Source organism: Grampus griseus (assembly GCF_964374135.1).
Source record: "Grampus griseus genome assembly, chromosome: 8".
Classification (NCBI taxonomy): domain Eukaryota; kingdom Metazoa; phylum Chordata; class Mammalia; order Artiodactyla; family Delphinidae; genus Grampus; species Grampus griseus.
Genome location: NC_139002.1, coordinates 14,250,867 through 14,272,311, shown reverse-complemented (window position 1 = coordinate 14,272,311; position 21,445 = coordinate 14,250,867). Strand labels below are relative to the sequence as shown.

Here is a 21,445-nt window from a genome sequence, read left to right as displayed (position 1 = left end):
AAATGTCACCCCTAAGATCACATTCACAGCGTTACTCTACCTCCTCTCCCCGCACCCCATCCTACTCCTCGTTCAGATCTTTGTTAAAATCAAATGTGCTCTTTTCCGTGCTGCCTGGAATGCCCTTCTCTTCTCTGACTTTTTAAATTTTTTATTTATTTTTGCGGTACGCGGGCCTCTCACTGTTGTGGCCTCTCCCGTTGCGGAGCACAGGCTCCGGACGCGCAGGCTCAGTGGCCATGGCTGACGGGCCCAGCCGCTCCACGGCATGGGGATCCTCCCGGACCGGGGCACGAACCCGTGTCCCCTGCATTGGCAGGTGGACTCTCAACCACTGCGTCACCAGGGAAGCCCTATTTTTATTTTTTAATTGAAGTATAGTTGATTTACGATGTTTCAGGTGTACAGCAGAGTGATTCAGTTATACTTGTATGTATATATATACACATATATATTCTTTTTCAGATTCTTTTCCATTATAGGTTATTACAAGATATTGAATATAGTTCCCTGTGCTATTTGTTGTTTATCTAATTTATATGTAGTAGTGTATATCTGTTAATGCCCAATTCCAAACATATCCTTTTTGGTAACCATAAGTTTGTTTTCTATGTCTATGATTCTATTTCTGTTTTGTAAATAAGTTAATTGGTATCATTTTTTTAGATTCCACATATAAGTAATATCATATGATATTTGTCTTTCTCTGTCTGACTTACTTCACTTAGTATGATAATCTCTAGGTCCATCCATGTTGCTGCAAATGGCATCATTTCACTCTTTTTTATGACTGAGTACCAGCTTATTATTTTTTTAATGTTCATTTATTTATTTGTTTTTGGCTGCGTCAGGTCTTAGTTGCTGCACATGGGCTTCCCTCTAGTGGAGCAGGGGGTCCAGAGTGCGTGGACTCTGTAGTTGCAGCACGTGGGCTTAGTTGCCCCGCAGCATGTGGGATCTTATTTCCCTGACCAGGGATCGAACCCACGTCCCCTGCATTGGAAGGCAGATTCTCAACCACTGGACCACCAGGGAAGTCCCCCAGCTTATTTTTTAAGATCTAGTTCAAATGTCACCTCCTGTGCCAGAGGCAGTTCGTAACTTCCTCTCCCAGGCTTTCCTAAGGCTTCCATCTCCCTCTGAAGTACCATCATTTGGGCCCCCTGGAGGGGAGCTGCTATGGTCTGGTCCCTGTTCACCTTGTTCTGGTTGCTCGATACTAGCCCAGTACCACGTGTTCAGTGAAAAAACAGATGTTTACATGTATAAGTGAAATATCCCCACAGTCCTCAGTCTGGACGGAGGGTAGAGATCATAAAGCCCTCTTCTCAGCCCTGCCCAAGGCTCCTCTCTACCAGTTCCCAACTGCACACCTCCGTTCAGTACAGCCTGTGTTTGCATGTGGAGGCATGCCCTGGCTGTGGGTGGTGGGAGGCTCCTCCATCGGTTACGTGGGCCCTGGGTGTGCCCGGTATGGAAGCACAGGGATGAGGCTGGGGTCTTTGAGGACCAGGAAGCCCTAGGGCCAGGCTATGGTTGGGTGCCAGACAAGAGGAGCAGGTTGAGGTGGGAGCTGTCCCTCAGCCCCATTCTTCTGCCTGCCTTGACCCAAATGACCAGAAGCCACACAGAGGTGTGGGGTCTGAAGAGAGCCAGGTACAGAGGGAGGACCCAAGAAGACCTTGACTCAGATCTCTGTTAGGAGGCAGGCTGAAGCGGTGAAGAGGCACAGAGGGAAGAATGCCCTGGGGATGGGGGATGGGGGATGGGGGTTGCCTCGGGAAGGCCCCGGATTCTTGTTCTTCCCCTTCCTAGTTGGGTCACCCTGCGCAAGTCATTTCACCCTTCCGAGCTGCAGTTCCTGCATCTGTAAAATGGGCATAACAAGAAGCCCTGCCTGGGTGAGTAATGCGATGGAATTGGCGCTCAGTGACCTGCAGAGGGCAGTCCCCGAGGCAGGGCCCGCCTGGATGGAGGGCTGTACCACCGAGGGTGCGGGGAGGAGAGACAGATGGCGAAGAAGTCCCCGCCCCGGGCCTGCTCTCCGGGACACTAGCCCCTCTCGCCATCTCCCTCCTCCCAGGACCCGGCGGCTCGGAGCGCCTGGGGTCGTGCTCGCGCTTGCCCGCTGCCGGGCCGGATGCCAGGGCTGGCAGGGCTCCGCGCAGGCGGGCGGGGCGTGCAGGAAGCGCCGCGCGCGCCGGGGCCTCTGGGAGCAAGCGGGAGACTCTGGCGGCGACAGGCTCCCGGGCCTGGGCAGCGGCGGTAAAGGTCTAAGTAGCAGGGGCGGGGCGGTGCTGGGCTAGTGCCACTAGGAGCTGGCGGCTGGGGACGCGTGGGACGCAGCCGGTGCTCTGAGAGGTGGGCATTAAGGCGGGCTTTACTCTTGGGCTCTGAAACCAACTAGAACTAGGAAAGCTGGGACCCAGTTTAAGAGGAGGAGCTCTGGACCTGTGCGAGCACAGACCCCGTACCTTTCCTGCTGTGCCCTCTCCTTTTCTCACTGCCCTGGAGACCAGCGGTGATCTTCCGACAATTGGCCTCATGCCCCCATCCCCACCGCCAGTCCCATCTTGAGTCAGAGGCCCTGCAACTGATTTTATCCCACTGAGCTAGTTTCCCCAAGCTTTTCCAGCCTTCCAGGGCCGTCTCTTAACCCTTCTATACTCCCGCCCCCGACGCCGGGACTCCTGGTCTGAGCCCCAAGCTGCGCCTCCACTGGTTGGCCCTGCTGGCAATAGGGCCCAATGCACCCAATTCTCCCTAAGTGTGCTCTGCCCTTAAGGAGTCACATCTCAGTGGAGACCAGGTGCCAGATAGCTGTATGCTTCATTTAAGGGAGCTCAGAGGGATCAGGAAAGACTTCCCAGGAGAGAGGACCTTTGACCAGGTTCTGAAAAGATTGGGTAGGATTCTGACAGGGGAGAAAGGTCATTCCAAGCTGATGAAAGAGTATGAACAAAGTTAGGGAAGTGGGAGCAAGAATTCAGTAAGCCTGGCCGGTGAGGTACGGGTCAGGGGGAAACTCAGGAAAATAGCTGGTGTGGGCCAGGTGTTTGGACGCTACATAACCTAGGATTTTAGGGAGGCGATTGGTGTCTGGGATCAGGAATGGGAATGGAATGAGACTGAAGGCAGAGGCCACTAAGGAGGAGGAGGGTCTAAGTTAGCACAGGGTGGTAGGGATTATGCAATAGGAACAGGCTGGCAAAGTACTGGGATGAGGAACTGGCAGGGCTGTTTCTACTGTGTGAAGGAGGGGGGAAGGATTTGAAGACAAAGAGGTCAGATTTCGAGTAGAAATCACGTGATTGGGAAGATTTGCAGTAAAGTAACTGGAAGGGGAGGAGGGATGCTGAGTTCAGTTCCGCGAGCGTGCGGCTTGAAGCACTGGCAGGATGTTCATATGGAGATATCAAATAGGAAGTCATTCATTCATTTATCTATAATTTATGCCAGCCTCAAAGGCAGGTTACGTAAAAGTCACAGAGAAGATAAAATGATCAAACCATTAAAACTCAGCTAAAGACCTGATAGCTAGGGAAAAACTTCAGAGGAGAATAGATGATTGTTACTGGAAAACGCTGGCTCAGAAAAGCCACTGAAAATGAACACAGGACTCATAGGAGCGTGCTGGCAGCCAAGCAAAGTAAAGGACACCTAAATAAACAGTTCACTAGGCTGGAATTCAGGAGAAAGGTGATCGTGAAGCCTCAGGGGAGAACCAGTGGGTGGTAGGATCACTCAGGTGGGGAATGTAGAGGAGAGAGGTCTGAAAGCCAGGCCAGGGCCTTGGCGATGCTGGCATTTAAGGAAAGACTGATGTGCTCCTGAGGAGGAAGGGCCTCCCTTGGCCTGCATGAGAGGTGGGGTGGGAAAGTGGGGGTGTGTGGGGTCCATTCACACCATTCTTCCTGCAGCGGAACAGGATAGAAGGTGGTGTGCTCAGTCCCCCAGGCCTTGACCTTCTCTCCTGCCATGAGGTGGGGCTGCCATTTGCCTAGGGCCTCTTGGGGCCCTGGTCTGGGAAGAGTACTCCAGCCAGCAGGTGAGCAGGAAGCAGGGGTTTCTGTTGCCACTTCTCCCTTTCCAGAGTCCAGATGGCACCTCCAAGAGAGAAGGGATCCAGACACCAGGCATGCTAGTCCCAGCTCCGTGATTTACTAGCTGTTGGCCTTGGACAAGTCACCGTACCTCCCTGAGCTTCCTTTTTCCCATCCTAAACTAAGGGAGTCAGACTAGATGATCTTTGAGTGTCCCTGTAGCTACATAAGTCCAGGAACACTTGTCTGATTTCATTTTGCATTCAATGAGTATTTATTGAGTGCCTGCTACGTGCCAGACCCCATGCTAAGTTCTAAGTAGGTACTTGTGAACCGAAACAGATGTGATCCCTGCTCTCATGGAGGAATGGGGGTGAGTGTGTGAATGAATGTTAATCAAATAATTACATGATGAAATATAAAATTTCATAATGACTGCTACAAAGGGGCAGTACATGATGCTATGAGAGCAAGTGATGGGGCTTTGATGTAGATGTGGGGTCTGTGTATTGTTGAGCTAATGCGGGTGAATTCTGGATGCTGTTTCTTCCTTCTGCTTTCTCTCTGTAGATGAACGGATCCCCTTCCTGATCCACTGGAGGTGGCCCCTTAAAGGGGAGCGCCCCCTTGGGCCCCCGAGGTGAGGCCTCAGTGTCATACCTTAGGACACATCTGGGCACAGCAGAGTAGCCTGGGAAGGGTCAGGACTTGGAGAGAGCTTGATCTCCTGGGGAGAGTTGGTTTTCCGGGGCTGGAGAGGGTACAGACTCAGCTACCAGGCCTAAGCGGAAGTTAGCTTATATCATCCAGAGTACAAGTCACAGTGGTCAGCCAGAGGGAGGACCGGTGGGAAGTGGGTGGAGTCTGGCAGTGGTCAGTCTGAGTTCCAGGCAGGCAGTCAGCAGTGGGGGACTGGAGGGGTAGGGGCAAGACCTCAGGCCCTGGGAAGGGTATGAGAGTCAGATGAGGCTCTGGACTTGGTTGTCCAGAGTCAGGCCTGGATCTCAGGAAGCCAGCAGTTCATCAGTCCAGGCAGGCCTGGACTCTGAGCCTGTGCAGAGCCTGAGCCCAGTAGCCAAGCCCCAGCTCATCCCTTTTCCTTGCTCACAGGGCCTTTATACGCCATCACGGAAGCTCAGCGGGCAGTGGTCCCCCATCAGGGAGGCACGGACAGTTGTTCCAGGGCATCGCTGCAGCTGGTAAAGGGACTGGCTCCTCAGTCAGCCTGAGGAGAGGGGCTGCTGGGCTCCCAGTGTGGGGGTGGGTTCAGGGAACGTGGGGAAGAAGGGCTTGGAGAGAGAAACAAGCAGGAAGGAGGTATAGAGGATCCATTACAATCAGCCATTAGTGGACCCACTCTCCCTGGCCCCATTATCCATCTGCCCATGTATCCCTTCCTGCAACATTCATGCAGTGCACACTTACGAGGTACAAAGCACTGGGAGGGATATAACATCCCTACCTTCAACACACTGCCTCTAGCGGTCAGGTGAAGATCACACATGGATAATCATACAGCCAGTCAGCCCAGACTCACCCTCACTCGTTCCATGGCTTCCCACTTTCTGCCACGGGGGTCCAAACTTTCTGGACAGTCTGAGGGAGTCCTGTGTGTCCAGCACCACTGTGGGTCCTGGCATCTCCTGGTGCTGTGTCTTGACCCTGCAGCCTGACCCTACCACCTCCTTAAGCTCCTGCATTTCTCAGCCCCTCTCCCTGACATATTCCCTTTGCCTTCCCATCCAGAAGCTATCCAGCGGCACCGCCAGAACCTGGCCGAGTGGTTCAGCCGGCTGCCCAGGGAAGAGCGCCAGTTCGGCCCAACCTTTGCACTAGACACGGTCCACGTAGACCCTGTGATCCGCGAGAGCACCCCTGATGAGCTGCTTCGCCCACTGGCTGAGCTGGCCCTGGAGCATCAGCCACCCTCTGCTGGGCTCCCCCCACTGGCCCTGTCTCAACTCTTTGACCCAGATGCCTGTGGGCGCCGCGTGCAGACGGTGGTGCTCTACGGGACAGTGGGCACAGGCAAGAGCACGCTGGTGCGCAAGATGGTCCTGGACTGGTGTTACGGGCGGCTGCCAGCCTTCAAGCTGCTGATCCCCTTCTCCTGCGAGGACCTGTCATCCCTGGGCCCTGCGCCGGCCTCCTTGTGCCAACTTGTGGCCCAGCGCTACACACCCCTGAAGGAGATTCTGCCTCTGATGGCCGCTGCTGGTTCCTGCCTGCTCTTTGTGCTCCACGGCTTGGAGCACCTCAACCTTGATTTCCGGTTGGCAGGCACAGGGCTTTGCAGTGACCCGGAGGAGTCAGAGGCTCCAGCTGCCATCATCGTCAACCTGCTACGCAAATACATGTTGCCCGAGGTGAGTGCACCCTGCTCTGCCTCCACTGTCCCCAATTTGCCCCCTCAGGATTTTCGTGTCCTGAGTCCGCATGCTTAATGGGTAGGAACGTAGGCTCTGGGTTAGTTCAAATCCTGCCTCTCCACTTCCAAGCCGTGGGACTGAGCAAGTCAGTAACTTCTCCAGGCTTCTGTTTCCTTTTCTCCTTGAGTTGTACTGAACAAACGAGATACTGCCTATGAAGTGCTTAGCACAGCGCCCTGGATCATAGTGGGTGCTCAGTAAGTGTGAGTTATAACTACTGTGGTCGTCATTATCTTCATCCTTGAACACTCAGTCTTCAGGGACGCCCTGGCAAGTGAGGCAATCAGGACACAAGGGTCTTTTTTTTCTTTTTTATAAATTTGTTTATCTTATTTATTTTTGGCTGCGTTGGGTCTTCGTTGCTGTGCACGGGTTTCTCAAGTTGCGGTGAGTGGGGGCTACTCTTCGTTGCGGTGCGCGGGCTTCTCATTGCGGTGGCTTCTCTTGTTGCAGAGAACGGGCTCTAGGCGCACGGGCTTCAGTAGTTGCGGCACGTGGGCTCAGTAGTTGTGGCTCGCAGGCTCTAGAGCGCAGGCTCAGTAGTTGTGACTCACGGGCTTACTTGCTCCGCAGCATGAGAGATCTTCCCGGACCAGGGCTCGAACCCGTGTCCCCTGCATTGGCAGGCGGATTCTTAACCACTGAGCCACCAGGGAAGCCCACAAGGGTCTTTCTTAACTCTCAACCATGCTCTTCCCAGGCCAGCATTCTGGTGACCACCCGGCCCTCTGCCATTGGCCGCATCCCCAGCAAGTATGTGGACCGCTATGGCGAGATCTGTGGCTTCTCCGATACCAACCTACAGAAGCTCTACTTCCAGCTCCGCTTCAAACAGCCAGACTGCGGGCACGGAGCTGGGGGGTTCTCAGCCACGCCGGCTCAGCGTGACCACCTGGTGCAGATGCTCTCCCGGAACCTGGAGGGGCACCACCAGATCGCCACTGCCTGCTTCCTGCCCTCCTATTGCTGGCTTGTCTGTGCCACCCTGCACTTCCTGCACGCTCCCACACCAGCTGGCCAGACCCTCACGAGCATCTACACCAGCTTCCTGCATCTAAACTTCAGTGGGGAGATGCTGGACAGCACTGACCCCTCCAAGTTGTCCCTGATGGCCTATGCAGCCCAAACCATGGGCAAGTTGGCCTACGAGGGGGTGTCCTCCCGCAAGACGTACTTCTCTGAAGAGGATGTCCGTGGCTGCCTGGAAGCTGGCATCCAGACGGAAGAGGAGTTTCAGCTGCTGCATGTGTTCCGCCGGGATGCCCTGAGGTTTTTTCTGGCCCCGAGCGTTGAGCCAGGGCACCTGGGTACCTTCGTGTTCACTGTGCCCGCCATGCAGGAATACCTGGCTGCCCTCTACATTGTGCTGGGTTTGCGGAAGACGACTCTGCAGCGAGTGGGCAAGGAAGTGGCCGAGCTCGTGAGCCGTGTCGGGGAGGATGTCAGCCTGGTCCTGGGCATCATGGCCAAGCTGCTGCCCCTGCGGGCCCTGCCCCTGCTATTCAACCTGCTCAAGGTAACAGCCCTAGGATCCCAGGCTGCCGGCCCCCATCCTCCTCGTTCACTCTTGCTCCTGCCCAGAAGGAAACTGCTTCTTCCTGCATGACCGTGAATCCTCTTCTTGGCTCTGTTTCAGATTTGGGCAATCTGGCTTTTAGTGGGAATGGGTCATAAGGAAGGGGGAGAGAGAAGCCGCAGGCTGGGGAAGGCTTGGAGGGGAATCTAAGGGTGCAGAGACTTTCATAACAATCCCATAACTCTAATGATAGGTTTTTATTTGTTTTTGGTTTTTTTTGTTTTTTGCCTCTCTCCTCCTAGTCTTTGTTGCTGGGCAGCAGGGGTCACTACTGTCCAGGGTCTGTCCTGTGTTTTGCAGGTCCAGAAACCCAATTGTATCTGTTCCTCAGAGATGATTAGACGCTGGGAGTGATGTCTCATCCTAACTTAATCACCAGAGGCAGGTTTATAAAGCAGATGCCGTTTTATTCATTTATACCAGGAGGATAAATGGCATTGGTAATTGGCTTAGGACAGTCCATCCTGGGTGCAGGTCTGCTCCAGAAACCAAATTACAGGCCTGAGGACTGTGCTGTGAGCAGGGCGGATGTACTAAGTTTTTGATGGGAAGAAGTAGCCACTTTCGGCTGATGTCTGCCGGGTGCCTTGTAAATGAAATATAATTATGATCCCTTTTTTAAAAAAAATTATTTATTTTTGGCTGCATTGGGTCTTTGTTGCTGCGCGTGGGCTTTTCTCTAGTTGCGACGAGGGGGGGTTACTCTTTGTTGTGGTGCTTGGACTGCTTGTTGCGCTGGCTTTTCTTGTTGTGGAGCACGGGCTCTAGGTACATGGGCTTCAGTAGTTGTGGCACGTGGGCTCAGTAGTTGTAGCTCTCGGGCTCTAGAGCGCAGGCTCAGTAGTTGTGGCGCACGGGCTTAGTTGCTCCGCGGCATGTGGGATCTTCCCGGACCAGGGCTCGAACCCATGTCTCCTGCGTTGGCAGGCGGATTCTTAACCACTGCACCACCAGGGAAGCCCTATGATCCCTTTTATAGATGAGGAAACTGGCGCTCACAGAGGCTAAGTAACTTGACCAAGGTCACTCAGATAGTAAGGAGAATGACTGGGATCTGAGTGCAGGTTTTGTGTTTCTGAATCCTGTGCCCTTTCCGCCAAACTTTATTGATGTGCTATGGATATTTCTAGGAAGCTATGGCGCCTTGCTAGGTAACCCTGGTTCTCTTTAGAAATGTTTCAGTAATCGGTCTTGGGGAAGCAGAGCCCTGGTGAGCTGACAACATTTTAACAAGTTTTCCTTTTTATAGGCAGCAAAGCCTCAGGGTTAAAAACAGGGATTCTGTAACGCAGCTACCTGGTTCACATCCAGGCTCTGCCACTTACTAGCTGTGTGACCTTGTACAAGTTACTTAACCTCTCTGTGCCCCAAGGTCCTTATCTGTTAAATGAATAATAATAGATAATAATAGAATCTATATCATTGGCCCCATATGAGGATTAAATGTCTTCATCTGCAGGACCTGGCACATAGTAAGCGCTATTTAATTGTTTGTTAAACACAAAAACAGTCTCAGGCAGCCCATCCCTTCTTACACCATTGCCTCAGGCAGGGAGGTAATGGCCATTGCTGAGGCCACCCACCTCTTTGAGGATCTGCTTGCATCATCTGGATTGCAGTGAGAGGCTGTGGTCTCCTGACAGGATTCAGAAAGCCACTCAGTTACTTAAGGGGACACCACACCCCTAAGCCCTCTCGGAGGAAGGGTTGCCTAGCAGAGGATGGGTCCCATCTGTTTCTTTATGAGCCTATTGTTTCATTTTCCCAGAGTGACAGTTTTTGTGTCTTGTCTCCAGATGCTTGTTGGGGGAGGGGCACTATAACCTCCATGGTGGGAACCTCGCCTGTAAAAAGTGAAGAAAACACATGAGAGGAGGTGCCACAAAACAACCTGGTGGCTCCTGCCAGAGGAATGGACCTCTCTTTTCCTTTCAGAACCACTGCAAGGATGGCAGCTCCCAAACATTCAGTTCTTCAACAAATATTGAGTGCCAGGCAATGTGTTAGATTCGGAGGAAAAAGCAACAGGACCCCAGGTTTCTGCCTTTTCTGATCATACAGTCTCAACATAAACATGTCAACATAACCATGGGATTAAAATTTCTGGGAAGTGCCTGGAAAACAAAGTTCCAGGTGCTATGGAAGTGTGTAAGGGGGGAGGGGGGACCTGGTTTGGGGGGATAAGTAAAGCCTCTCTGCAGGAAGGGCTTTTAATCTGATCCCTGGAGGATTAGCCAGAAGAACTGGGTGTGGGGGGAACACTCCAGGAAGAGGGCACAGCTCTGAAGGAGGAAGAACCTTGGCACTGTCAAAAAACAAAAAAGAGAGAGAGAGAGAAGCAGAGAGGACAGCAGAGTGAGCGAGGGTGAGAGGCTGTCATGAAGGCGCCGGGGCTGACAGGGGCCTGTCAATGAAAAATTGATCAATAGTTCATCTGTTGCCAGAAGGGGGACCCCTTCCAGGGCCTGAGAGCGACCTGTTTTTTTTTTTTTTTAAAAATAAACTTATTTATTTATTTAGGCTGCATTGGGTCTTTGTTTCTGTGTGCGGGCTTTCTGTAGTTGCAGTGAGCGGGGGCTACTCTTCGTTGCGGTGTAGCGGGCTTCTCATTGCAGTGGCTTCTCTTGTTGCAGAGCACGGGCTCTAGGCGCGCGAGCTTCAGTAGCTGTGGCTCGCGGGCTCTAGAGGGCAGGCTCAGTAGTTGTGGTGCACGGGCTTAGTTGCTTCGCAGTATGTGGGATCTTCCCGGACCAGGGCTCGAACCCGTGTCCCCTCCATTGGCAGGTGGATTCTTAACCACTGCACCACCAGGGATGTCCCTGAGAGCAAGTGCTTGTGTAACACTCGGAAATCAATTGTCTGAGGAGACACACGTACTGACAAAGCAAAAGACTTTATTGGGAAGGGCCGCCCAGGCAGAGAGCAGTGGTGTAAGGGAGCCCAGGAGAACTGCTCTGCCATGTGGCTTGTAGTCGCAGGTTTTATGGTAATGGGGTTAGTTTCTGGGTTGTCTCTGGCCATTCATCTTGCTTGGCCCCTATTTAGTCTGACTCAAGGTCCTTCCTGGTGGCACGCGTGTCTCAGCCAAGATGGATTCCAGCACCAAGGATTCTGGGAGGTTGGTAGGACAATATTATGGGGCTGGCATCTCCTCCCTCTTTTTGGCCCCTCCTGAATTCTCTAGTTTTTGACAGCAGCACCATGTTCCTTATTGGGAACTCCTGTTGTGAGACAACTCATGCAAGTGGACATCATCGTGCCTGGCCAAGGCGGGTGGTTTTAGTCAACGGTTCCCTAACACATCTAAGAAAGAAATGGAAATTTTAATTCAAGCCAATCTGAGGATTATAACCCAGAAGACAGTCTCTCAGAGAGTTTTGAGAACTATTCCAAAGACATAAAGAGGGAGGCCAACGTATTCAATATATGTGATTTTGGCAACGGGGGTATGTGTAATCAAACACACATCGCAGTAGAAAATTGCACCTAGTCACGAGGAACAGACATCTCAGTTAATGGTTTTAGTGCTTTTCTAAGTATGGAAAGATGCAAGAATCCGGGTTCGTAAAAATTTCTCCTGAAATATCTAAGGACCAGTTCTGTCAGTTTTCCCAAAGCACACAGTACCTTATCCTCATCTTCGCCCTGAATTCCTTTCAAGGTTGTTGTAGCCAGTGACTGCAGTGGCTAATGACTTGACTTCGTAGAATTGGGTGGTGGGCGACATTCTTTATTTTACAATCCCTTCCCTTTCAGTCTTAGTTTCAACCAAGGTTTGGGAGGCATTTCGTGACCTATTTGTTCCACAGCACTAGGCATGCTCATTCCCAGGTCAGGCAAGGATTTCACTGATAGGTCACTCAATGTGCTATTAGTGGACTAGACCCTATTAACAGTAGCCAAAATCCTCTGGACCTCTTACTAGTCCGTTGTGATCCAAGGAACGGTTCCCTCTTGTTTCTTCCCTTATCTAGAGTTACACTATTACAGTCATTCATCTTATAGAACTATATATTTGATCAATTGTTTCAAGTCACCTAATCATCGTTAATTTTTGTGTGTGTGTGGTACGCGGGCCTCTCCCTGTTGTGGCCTCTCCCGTTGCGGAGCACAGGCTCCGGACGCGCAGGCTCAGCGGCCATGGCTCACGGGCCCAGCCGCTCCGCGGCATGTGGGACCTTCCCGGATCGGGGCACGAACCCGTGTCCCCTGCATCGGCAGGCGGACTCTCAACCACTGCACCACCAGGGAAGCCCCTCATCGTTAATTTTATCTGAGACTCAGTCACACATTTGGTAATGCAAGAAACAGCAATCTTATAAAATAGGCAAATACAAGTAATGTAGCTAGTAGTATTAATAGGATCATAAGTAAGTATTGAAGCTAAGATCTTCCACAAGGTGAGGCCCAGTATCTCCTCAGGTCTCTGAGCAGTCTGTTTTGCACCAATCTCTATCTTTAAGGAAAATGATATATTGGCATTGTACATAAAGTTCACCGAAGATGTCTGCATATACAAGGCGAGTGGTGGGTCACTGTGACTCCTTACAGGATTGAGAAAGGAATGTTATCTTCTAAGGAGTTACGTGGCTGGCGCCAGAAGGCGAAAAAGTGATCTTTATGATTGAGCGGGTATTTCTGCCATGGGGGAGGTCTAGTTAAATGCATAGTGCAGATGCACCATGCACACTGGAGGGGAGGGAGGAGGCCCAAATGGGCAGAGAAAAATTTCATGTTTAAATTTTTCTTGTCTTTCCTTAAAATATGAATTTTATTTCATGAGGCCGAATCGTGCAGGGTCTGAAGCAGTAGGAGCAGCATCCGTCATCGCTGCTGTGATGACGATGATGGTGTTGAAGATGATGATGTATTTAAACCACCTAGCCCGGTACCAAGCTGAATGCATAATATATGCTAACTCCTTCCCACCGCGCTTGGGCTTGAAAATGTACGGGGTGTTTGGGAAAAAGAAAGAATTTCCCAGTGTCTGGAGTAAGTGAGACGAGTGTTGAGAGGTGACGCCGGAAAGGTCACGTTGGGGCCAAATTACGCCAAGTTTTATATTCCACATGGGCAGTGGGGAGCCACGGAAGGTGCTGCAGCAGGGGGAATAGTATGATCAGACGAGTCGTGCTCAAGTTTAAGGGAGATCACCAAGCTGGAGCAGTCAGGAAGACTGCACCTTAAGCTTAGGCCAGAAGGCTGAACAGCACGCAGTAGGCTGCAGCGCCCTCACCCTGCTTCTCTTCCAGGTGGTTCCACGTGTGTTCGGGCGTGTGGTAGGTAAGAGCCGTGAGACAGTGGCCCAGGCCATGGTGCTGGAGATGTTCCGAGAGGAGGACTACTACAATGACGACGTCCTGGACCAGATGGGTGCCAGTATCCTGGGTGTGGAGGGCCCCCGGTGCCGCTCGGACGAGCCCACAGAGGATGAGGTCTTTGAGCTTTTCCCCATGTTCATGGGCGGGCTTCTCTCTGCCCATAACCGGGTAGTGCTGGCTCAGCTTGGCTGCCCCATCAAGACCCTGGATGCCCTGGAGAATGCCCAGGCCATCAAGAAGAAGCTGGGCAAGCTGGGCCGGCAGGTGCTGCCCCCCTCGGAGCTCCTTGACCACCTCTTCTTCCACTATGAGTTCCAGAATCAGCGCTTCTCCGCCGAGGTGCTCAGCTCCCTGCGCCAGCTCAACCTGGCGGGCGTGCGCATGACACCCCTCAAGTGCATGGTGGTGGCAGCTGTACTGGGCAGTGGAAGGCATGCCCTGGACGAGGTGAACTTCGCCTCCTGCCAACTGGATCCTGCCGGGCTGCGCACGCTCAGGCCTGTCTTCCTGCGTGCCCGGAAGCTGGGGTGAGGCCCTGTCCTCGTGCACGGGTGGAAGAGAAGGTGCTTGGGAAAGCAAAGGGAGTGAGGAAGGACCAGGGGCTGGGGTGAGATCTGGTACGGGTGGAGGTGACAAGAGCTACAGAAGGGGACACAGCTGTGGACTACAAGAGGCAGGATGGTGAGGGAGGGGCCCGGTGGGTGGGCAGGCTCCATGCCGAACTCCTTCCTTGGTTTCTCACCTCCTCTCTGCCCACCTTCTGCTGCAGCTTGCAACTCAACAGCCTGGGCCCCGAGGCCTGCAGGGACCTCCGAGACTTGCTGCTGCATGACCAGTGCCAAGTTACCACCCTGCGGTGAGTGCCCTGGGAGGGGGCTCCATCCTGCTGGCCAGCTAAGGTCAAGGGTGAGCTCCCCACCTCCCAACATGCCTGGAACAGGCGCACCCATGCTGTAGTAAAGAAGGCGGGAGTGTAGACCTTGACCTACTCCCCACCCCACGACGTCTAGTACAAGCAGCCAAGCAGGGGGAAAGATGCCACCAGCCATAAATTGGTGCTAAAAAAGCCTCTTGCATGGCTAAAAGCAGCCTGGGGTGGGGGGTGGAATAACACCCAGGCTGGTTACCTGGTAACGACGCCACTGATTCCCTCCCAGGATTTTCCCTGTCGCCTCACAAGGATGACCATGACGCTGGGCACTCAATAGATGCTCCCAAAGTGTTGACTGATTTACTAGTAACCCAGACGCTGGGTTCCTGATTTTGGGTTGGAGGAAGGGGAGGTGAATGAGGAGGGAGGGAGAGGGGGATGGGGAAACAGGAAGGGAGGATGAAGCAGGGGCTGGAAAGGGGGGAAAAAGGAGCAAGAAGGAACATGGTAACGAGGAAGGGGAGAGGGAAGAGGGGAGTCTCAAAGGAGAATGGAAGGCAGGAGGAGGGGAGGGAGAAGCCGGCTTCCACCCCACCCTCCCTCCTCTACGGTGAGCCTCACCCCCGTTTCTCCATTCTCTTTACCTGGGCCTGCATTTCTCTGCGTCCAGGCTGGTCTCTGCCCCAAGCAGTGCACCGTTTTGGCCCAAGTCCCAGTGCTTAGCACAGGGCATCTGCTAGGGGCCCTCATAACCTTGGGGTGCTTGTGGCCCTAGGCTGTCCAACAACCCACTGACGGCGGCGGGTGTGGCCCTGCTGGTGGAGGGGCTGGCGGGAAACACCTCGCTGAAACACCTGTCTCTGCTGCACACGGGCCTTGGGGATGAGGGCCTGGAGCTGCTGGCTGCCCAGCTAGACCGTAACCAGCAGCTACAGGAGCTGAATGTGGCCTACAACGGCGCTGGCGACACAGCGGCCCTGGCCTTAGCCAAGGCTGCCCGGGAGCACCCTTCCCTGGAGCTGCTGCAGTGAGTCTTGCCCTCCACTCCCATCTCCCCACCCACCCCTTGGTGATTGGCCCTTCCCCTGCCCTGATTCTCCACCACCATTTCTCCTAGGGTCCTAGTGGCCCCATTTCTATTGACCCTGGTCCCACTGAATTCTAGCGTCATCCCTGCCTCCCAGTGGCCACCACCCTCCATCTCTGGCTTATTGCAAACACTTACCCCGTTGCATTTCACAAGCAGGGGAACTGTTATGAGACCGCTTACTCTCTGTCCACCCACCCTCTGCCCCTTCTTCTCAGAGCTGAACAGCATCTACTGTTCTCTCTCCTGCTAGCCTCTACTTCAACGAGCTGAGCTCAGAGTGCCGCCAGGCCCTGCGGGACCTGGGGAGCACCACTGAGGGCGGTGCCCGGGTCGTGGTGTCGCTGACAGAGGGGACAGCGGTGTCCGAGTACTGGTCAGTGATCCTGGGTGAAGTCCAGCGGAACCTCAACAGCTGGGATCGGGGCCGGGTCCGGCGCCACCTGGAGCTTCTGCTGCGGGATCTGGAAGATAACCGAGGAGCCACCCTTAATCCTTGGCGCAAAGCCCAGCTGCTTCGAGTGGAGGGCGAGGTCAGGGCCCTCCTGGAGCAGCTGGGAGGCCCTGGAAGCTGAGACAGTGGCAGCAGTGTGTGTCCCCTGGCCCCAAGCCGCTTCTGTCTGTGGCCTCGTAGCTTGCACTACCGCTTCCAGGAAGATCCCTTCAGGGCTGGAGGCAAAGGAATGGGCACAGCTGTGCCAGTTGCTCTCCTGGGGCATGTCCAACCAGTGCTTCCAAGTCTGGGGTTTTCAGGGTCGTGGAACACGCTTCCCCTCCCTTCGGCTAGAAGGACTGAAAGATGTGGCGTTTTGGTGGCCCCACCTTGTCCTGTAGCGCCACCACCAATCTCCTCTTGGACTGTGCCACCTGGGGGCACACTTCTTTTGTCGGCCTTGCCAGGGGCCTTGCCATCCAGATGTGTTGGAGGGCCTCCGCGTCCTGCCTTTATGCTTTCTGGGGACACCCTGGGACACCCAGGATGCCAGCAGCCACTTTCCTCTCACTGGTGCTGTGTCCTCACCCTTGTTTCCCCTTCACAATGGTACCCAAGCTTGGTGGCCCCTAGGGGCGTGGGTGCTGACTTGCTGCTATTAAAGAGCTGTGTCTTCCAACTACTGTGGAGTCTTTTTTGCCTGTTGCTTTCAAGAAAGGGTACTGTTTTGGTCATTCTGGTTAAACCACTGACCACTTTCTGTTGCAGATGTTTCTTGGGCACTAGTTTCAGAGGCCCTGAGGGTGGCGCAAGAACAAGATGTCAGCATGGAGGTAGGCCATGTTGGGCCATAGGGCTCCTGTCCCCCTTCTCACACTCTTATTCCAGGCTTGGAATTACAGTGCCCAGCAATTACAGTGACCTTTCTCGCGCGGAGGGGGAACTGGGATGGCAGCAGAGTCTCCTGAGAAAGTCGGGGCTCGAGAATAGGGCAGGAGGGACAGACACACTTCCCCAGAGGACAAGACTCTCTTCCCGTTAACCATTACCGACCGCTTCTAAGGCAGCGTCTTGGAGGAGGCGGGACGTGGCGGGGTAGGTGGGAGGGCCAGCTGGTTTCGATGGACCTTGTCCCTGCACTGAGCCTGGCTCGCTGATCCAACCATGCAGGCAGCTGCAGGTAAGAGGCCAGGAGAAATCCTCTGCGGGGGGCTTTAGGGCAGAGGGCAGATTGGAAGGCTTTGGGGCCAGGACACACTTGGTACTGGGGCTTGGAGCCCTGAGGCAAGTAGAGTGGAAGTCAGGAGGGGAGAGGTGAGTGGTCGGATGTGTCTGCCTTACTGGTCCACGCCCTGTACTGATATGCTCGGACTTCCGTGCATATCAGGAGGCCTTGGCCGGGGAGGGGAAGGAAGGGGAAGGGAAGACCCTTTTGGAGTGAGTCCTGAATTTGGGGGTTCCCCGAAGTCCTTTCAGTTAATGACCATGGAAGAGGAGTCTCGGGGGGGCAGAATGTGCCTCTCCTTCCCTCACCCCTTCTTTTCCCAGCAGATCTTCAGGACACAGCTTCCTTGGCCCCGTAAGTGCTGTGCTGTGAAGGACTGGGGCAAGGGGAGGAGGGATTGAAGGTGGGGAAGCTCTTCAGCTGCCATTAGCCATTAGCACCTCAAGGCGAGCCTGGGACCCAAGTCCGGATGTCAGTTTTCTCCTACCTGCTTGACTTGCTTCCTTGCAGGAAGTTTGAGTTTAACCCCAAACTGGGCATTGATAATCCTGTGCTCTCCCTGGCTGAAGACCACGAGCCCTCTGGTAACCCCCCACCACTTGGGGTAACCGTTTCCTTTCCCCAGAGCCACCAGGGCTCCACACAGCTTCCCGTCTCCTTGGTAACCGCTCACTCTGTCTCCCTCTGATAACAGCCTTGGTGGGAGTATCCACGTGGCGGTGGAAGGGGGCCAGGCATTTCCTGGTCCGTGTTCAGTCCCCCTGCCCAATACCTAACTGGGCAGAAGCCTGTCTGGTGTTCTATCACAGGGCAGGGTCTGCCAGACACAAGGTGACTTGTACTTGGGTCATGTCCCCTCTCCTCCCGCTTTTCTGCTGCCCACCTCCCCTTCCAGATCTCTGGAGCCTGGAACGACCTCGCTTCTATCTGCTCAACAGAGAGGAGGGCAGGAGTTTTGGCTTCCACTTGCAGCAGCAGCGGGGCAGGGCTGGGCATGTGGTGTGCAGGGTGGAGCCAGGCACCTCTGCCCAGCGCCAGGGTCTTCGGGAAGGAGACTGTATCCTGGGGGTGAACAACCATGTCGTGGAACATGAAGACTATTCAGTGGTGAGGTTGGGCTGGGACCCCTGTGGTACAGGAGAACATTCTATAGCACCTCAGGGAGACAGAAGCCGGTTGGTCACCTCCCTGGGTATATGGGGGCAGGACCCAAGCCTCAACCTCCCCCATCTCCCAGAACTTAGGGACGCCCAGGCCCGAATGGTTGCGTGAAGGTGTCCAGAGAGCTGGTTTCCATGGTGAAAGGTGTAGCTTCCAGGGAGGGGAAGCTGGCAAGAGGGGCCAGCCCAAGCCTGCTCCGTGTGCCCACCGTTCAGGTGATACGCCGCATCCGGGCCAGCGGTCCTCGGGTACTGCTGACGGTGTTGGCGCAGCACGTGCGTGAGGTGGCCCGAGCTCAGCAGGGAAACGACGCCCACCTCTGTCCCACGCTCGGCCGAGGGGTCCGGCCTCGGCTGTGCCACATAGTGAAAGACGAGGGCGGCTTTGGCTTCAGTATCACCCAAGGTGGGCTTGGAGCTCGGGAGGGCTCAGGAGGGGGCTCTCAGCCCTGCTCTGGGCAGGCAGCAGGCAGGGACTTGCTGTTTGTGCTTCCAGGACATCGGGGTCCTTTCTGGTTAGTGCTGAGCGCTGGAGGAGCAGCTGAGCAGGCAGGAGTGCCCCCTGGGGCCCGGCTGCTAGAAGTGAATGGGGTCAGCGTGGAGAAGTTCACGCATACCCAACTCAGCAAGAAGGTATGACTGCCTGTTTCCCATCCATCCTCACCCCTCGGGCCTGGTCCCTGCCTCTGGAAGCAGACTCCTCCTCCACACGCCTAATCGCCTGATCTGACCTTGTACCTGTCACCATCCTTCCCTTTACACTCTGTGCTGGGCCCTCCCCTCCCTTCCCTAGTGCCTCATTCCTGGGCCTGGGAAGAGGGGCTGTGAGGAGGCGCCTGCCTCTGCCCTCCCTACCCAGGTGGTTGACGCTGATGCCCTGCTGGGTCCCCACAGCTTTGGCAGAGTGGCAAGCAGGTGACCCTGCTGGTGGCAGGGCCAGAGGTGGAGGAACAGTGTCGCCAGCTGGGAATGCCCCTGGCTGCACCCCTGGCAGAGGGCTGGGCACTGCCTACCAAGCCCCGCTGTCTGCATCTAGAGAAAGGGCCCCAGGGCTTTGGGTTCGTGCTCCGAGAGGAGAAGGGCCTTGACGGTCAGCTCGGTGAGTGAGAGCCCTGGGGGCAGGGAGGGAAGGTGGGCCTTGGGGTGGGCACACAAGTGTATATATACACCTCTCAGTGCACACAAGTGGTGGCCCTGGCTGAACCCCAGCCCAGGCCTCCTCCTCTTGTGTAGCCCTGGGTCAGTCCCCCGGGGTGCATACGGTGGCCTGGGCCGGCACTGGGGGTCAGTGGGGAAGGAGCAGTGAGGATGTCTGCATCCCAGGTCAGTTCCTGTGGGAGGTGGACCCAGGACTGCCAGCAGAGAAGGCCGGGATGCAGGCTGGGGACCGGCTGGTGGCTGTGGCTGGGGAGAGCGTGGAAGGGCTGGGCCATGAAGAGACAGTGTCCAAGATCCGGGCACAGGGCTCCTGCGTCTCGCTCATCGTTGTCGACCCCGAGGCTGACCGCTTCTTCAACATGGTGCGAGCTGAGGGGCGGGGGCTAGAGAGAGGGCAGGAAGAGAGCAGGGCTCGGGTGGGGGAACAAGCAGCATGGTTTGTCCTATCTTCCTCTTTTCCAGGTTCGCTTGTCCCCACTTCTCTTCTTGGAGAGCACAGAGGCTCCTGACTCTCCCCAGGATACCTGCTCAGCCTCTCTGGTTGAGACCAGGGACCCACCAGTTGAAGACACAACCGTCCCACGCGGCTTCCGCCAGTGCTGCCTGTACCCTGGGCCTGGCGGTGGCTATGGCTTCCGACTCAGCTGTGTGGCCAGTGGGCCTCATCTCTTCATCTCCCAGGTGACTGATGCCCCAGGGACCTTGGATCTTTTCAATCATTTGCCTCTTGACAAGCCTTCCTCTGCTTCCCTCCCAGAGCCTCAGTACACCCAGCAGACTTTTCCCTGGTGTTCCGAGCTCTACGTTCCCCCCTACCCCATTCCACCAGGTGACCCTAGGAGGCTCAGCTGCCCGGGCGGGACTGCAAATGGGAGATGTGATTCTGGAGGTGAACGGGAATCCCATGGGCGGAGAGAATGACCTGGAAAGACTTCAGCAGCTGGCTGAGGCGGAGCCACCCCTATGCCTGAAGCTGGCGGCCAGATCTCAGCAGGGCTTGGAAGCCTGGATTCCCCCAGGGTCTGGAGAGGTGAGGAAGAAGAGACAGATGGACTGTGAGTCAGCCAGAAGAGGACAGAGGGGAGCCAGAGCAGAGGGCAGAGCGGGAAGCTGCAGGGTGAAGCAGGGTGGGGCACTCAGGTTGGGACTTTAGGCCATGGTACGTGGGGACAGAAGGACCCAGGGAAGAAGCCCCATTCCTGGGCATCCCAGTGAGGTGGGGGGGGGGCACAGGGAAAGGGAACTCCTCTGGTCTCTGAATGACCTCTTCCCTTCTTTCTCTGCTTAGGACTGGGCTGTAGCCTCAGATCTACTGTAGCACCCCCTATGCCTGGCACAGATCTGCCCAAGCTTTCCTGTCTCCACTCTCCAGCCTGAGGTGGTGGGAGCTGAGATGCTCTCTTTAAACCAGAAGCTGCAGCTCTAGGACTCCGGATACCTCCATCACAGGATAGTCCTTGGCCTCCCTCCCTTCCCATGGGCCCACATCCTAGAAGAGGGTGTGGCCAGAGGCCTCAGGTGGGCCCATGAGGGATTCTCCCCTTTGATTCCAAAGGAAGTCACATGGGATCTTTGGGAGCTGTGCCCCAAGGATGAAGATCTGCGTGAGATGAGTGGTATGATTTTGTGATTTATAACAAGAAATATATGTGTGGCCTTCATACCCTTTCCTGGCACAGAGCTCCTAAAATGCTTGGAATTTCCTAAGTAGTAAGAGAGAGAAAGCTGTCTTCTGTTTTTGACAATAAGCCCCTTTCAACTACACCTAGTTTTGTTAATGAGGTGACTCTTGAAAAGCACCTGAGAATGGGGCACTGGTTTCCAGGGGAACCAGTCATGTGATTAGAGGTTTGGAACTTTCAGTGCCCCACCCCCACCGCTACCCTCAACCTCCTGGGAGGGGAGAGGACTGGAGGTTGAATTAATCACCAGTGTTCAATGGATCTTGCCTACATAATGAAGCCTCCATAGAAACCCAAAAGGACAGTTTCAGAGAGCTTTCCGTGTTGCTGAACACGTGCAGGTGCTGGGAGGGTGGCACACCTGGAGAGGGCGTGAAGCTTCCATGGTCATACCTCGCCCGGTTTATCTCTTCCATCTGGCTGTTCCTGAGTTGTCTTCTTTATAATAAACTGGTAATCT

General features: G+C 54.7%; 2 protein-coding genes across 3 annotated transcripts; both read left to right on the top strand.

Annotated features, from left to right (window-relative positions):
* Nucleotides 1-2,183: 2,183 nt before the first annotated feature.
* On the top strand, nt 2,184-16,534 carry NLRX1 (NLR family member X1). 2 transcript variants are annotated; one of them, XM_082660778.1, is made up of 10 exons: nt 2,184-2,265; nt 3,921-4,048; nt 4,614-4,683; nt 5,154-5,242; nt 5,790-6,409; nt 7,173-7,988; nt 13,301-13,896; nt 14,139-14,225; nt 15,016-15,267; nt 15,581-16,534. In XM_082660778.1, the coding sequence occupies exons 2-10, from the start codon at nt 3,979-3,981 to the stop codon at nt 15,900-15,902; spliced, it is 2,922 nt and encodes a 973-aa protein (XP_082516904.1). In that variant the 5' UTR covers nt 2,184-2,265; nt 3,921-3,978; the 3' UTR covers nt 15,903-16,534. The 2 variants fall into 2 exon arrangements, with proteins under 2 accessions (XP_082516904.1, XP_082516903.1); XM_082660777.1 differs by having other exon boundaries at nt 2,220-2,361.
* Nucleotides 16,535-17,086: 552 nt separating this feature from the next.
* On the top strand, nt 17,087-21,430 carry NHERF4 (NHERF family PDZ scaffold protein 4; the record flags this gene model as incomplete). The annotated part of the gene is made up of 9 exons (XM_082660553.1): nt 17,087-17,339; nt 17,881-18,092; nt 18,362-18,551; nt 18,642-18,778; nt 19,040-19,244; nt 19,469-19,665; nt 19,766-19,984; nt 20,133-20,333; nt 20,592-21,430. The coding sequence occupies 9 exons, from the start codon at nt 17,087-17,089 to the stop codon at nt 20,619-20,621; spliced, it is 1,644 nt and encodes a 547-aa protein (XP_082516679.1). The 3' UTR covers nt 20,622-21,430.
* Between the last annotated feature and the right edge of the window lie 15 nt (nt 21,431-21,445).

What these genes read in the sequence shown, in the direction of transcription:
- NLRX1 (XM_082660778.1), top strand. Translation starts at nt 3,979, where the DNA reads ATGAGGTGGGGCTGCCATTTGCCTAGGGCCTCTTGGGGCCCTGGTCTG. An exon ending in AAGAGTACTCCAGCCAGCAG is followed by an intron (nt 4,049 to 4,613) that starts GTGAGCAGGAAG and finishes TTCTCTCTGTAG; the next exon opens with ATGAACGGATCCCCTTCCTG. An exon ending in TGCTATTCAACCTGCTCAAG is followed by an intron (nt 7,989 to 13,300) that starts GTAACAGCCCTA and finishes CTTCTCTTCCAG; the next exon opens with GTGGTTCCACGTGTGTTCGG.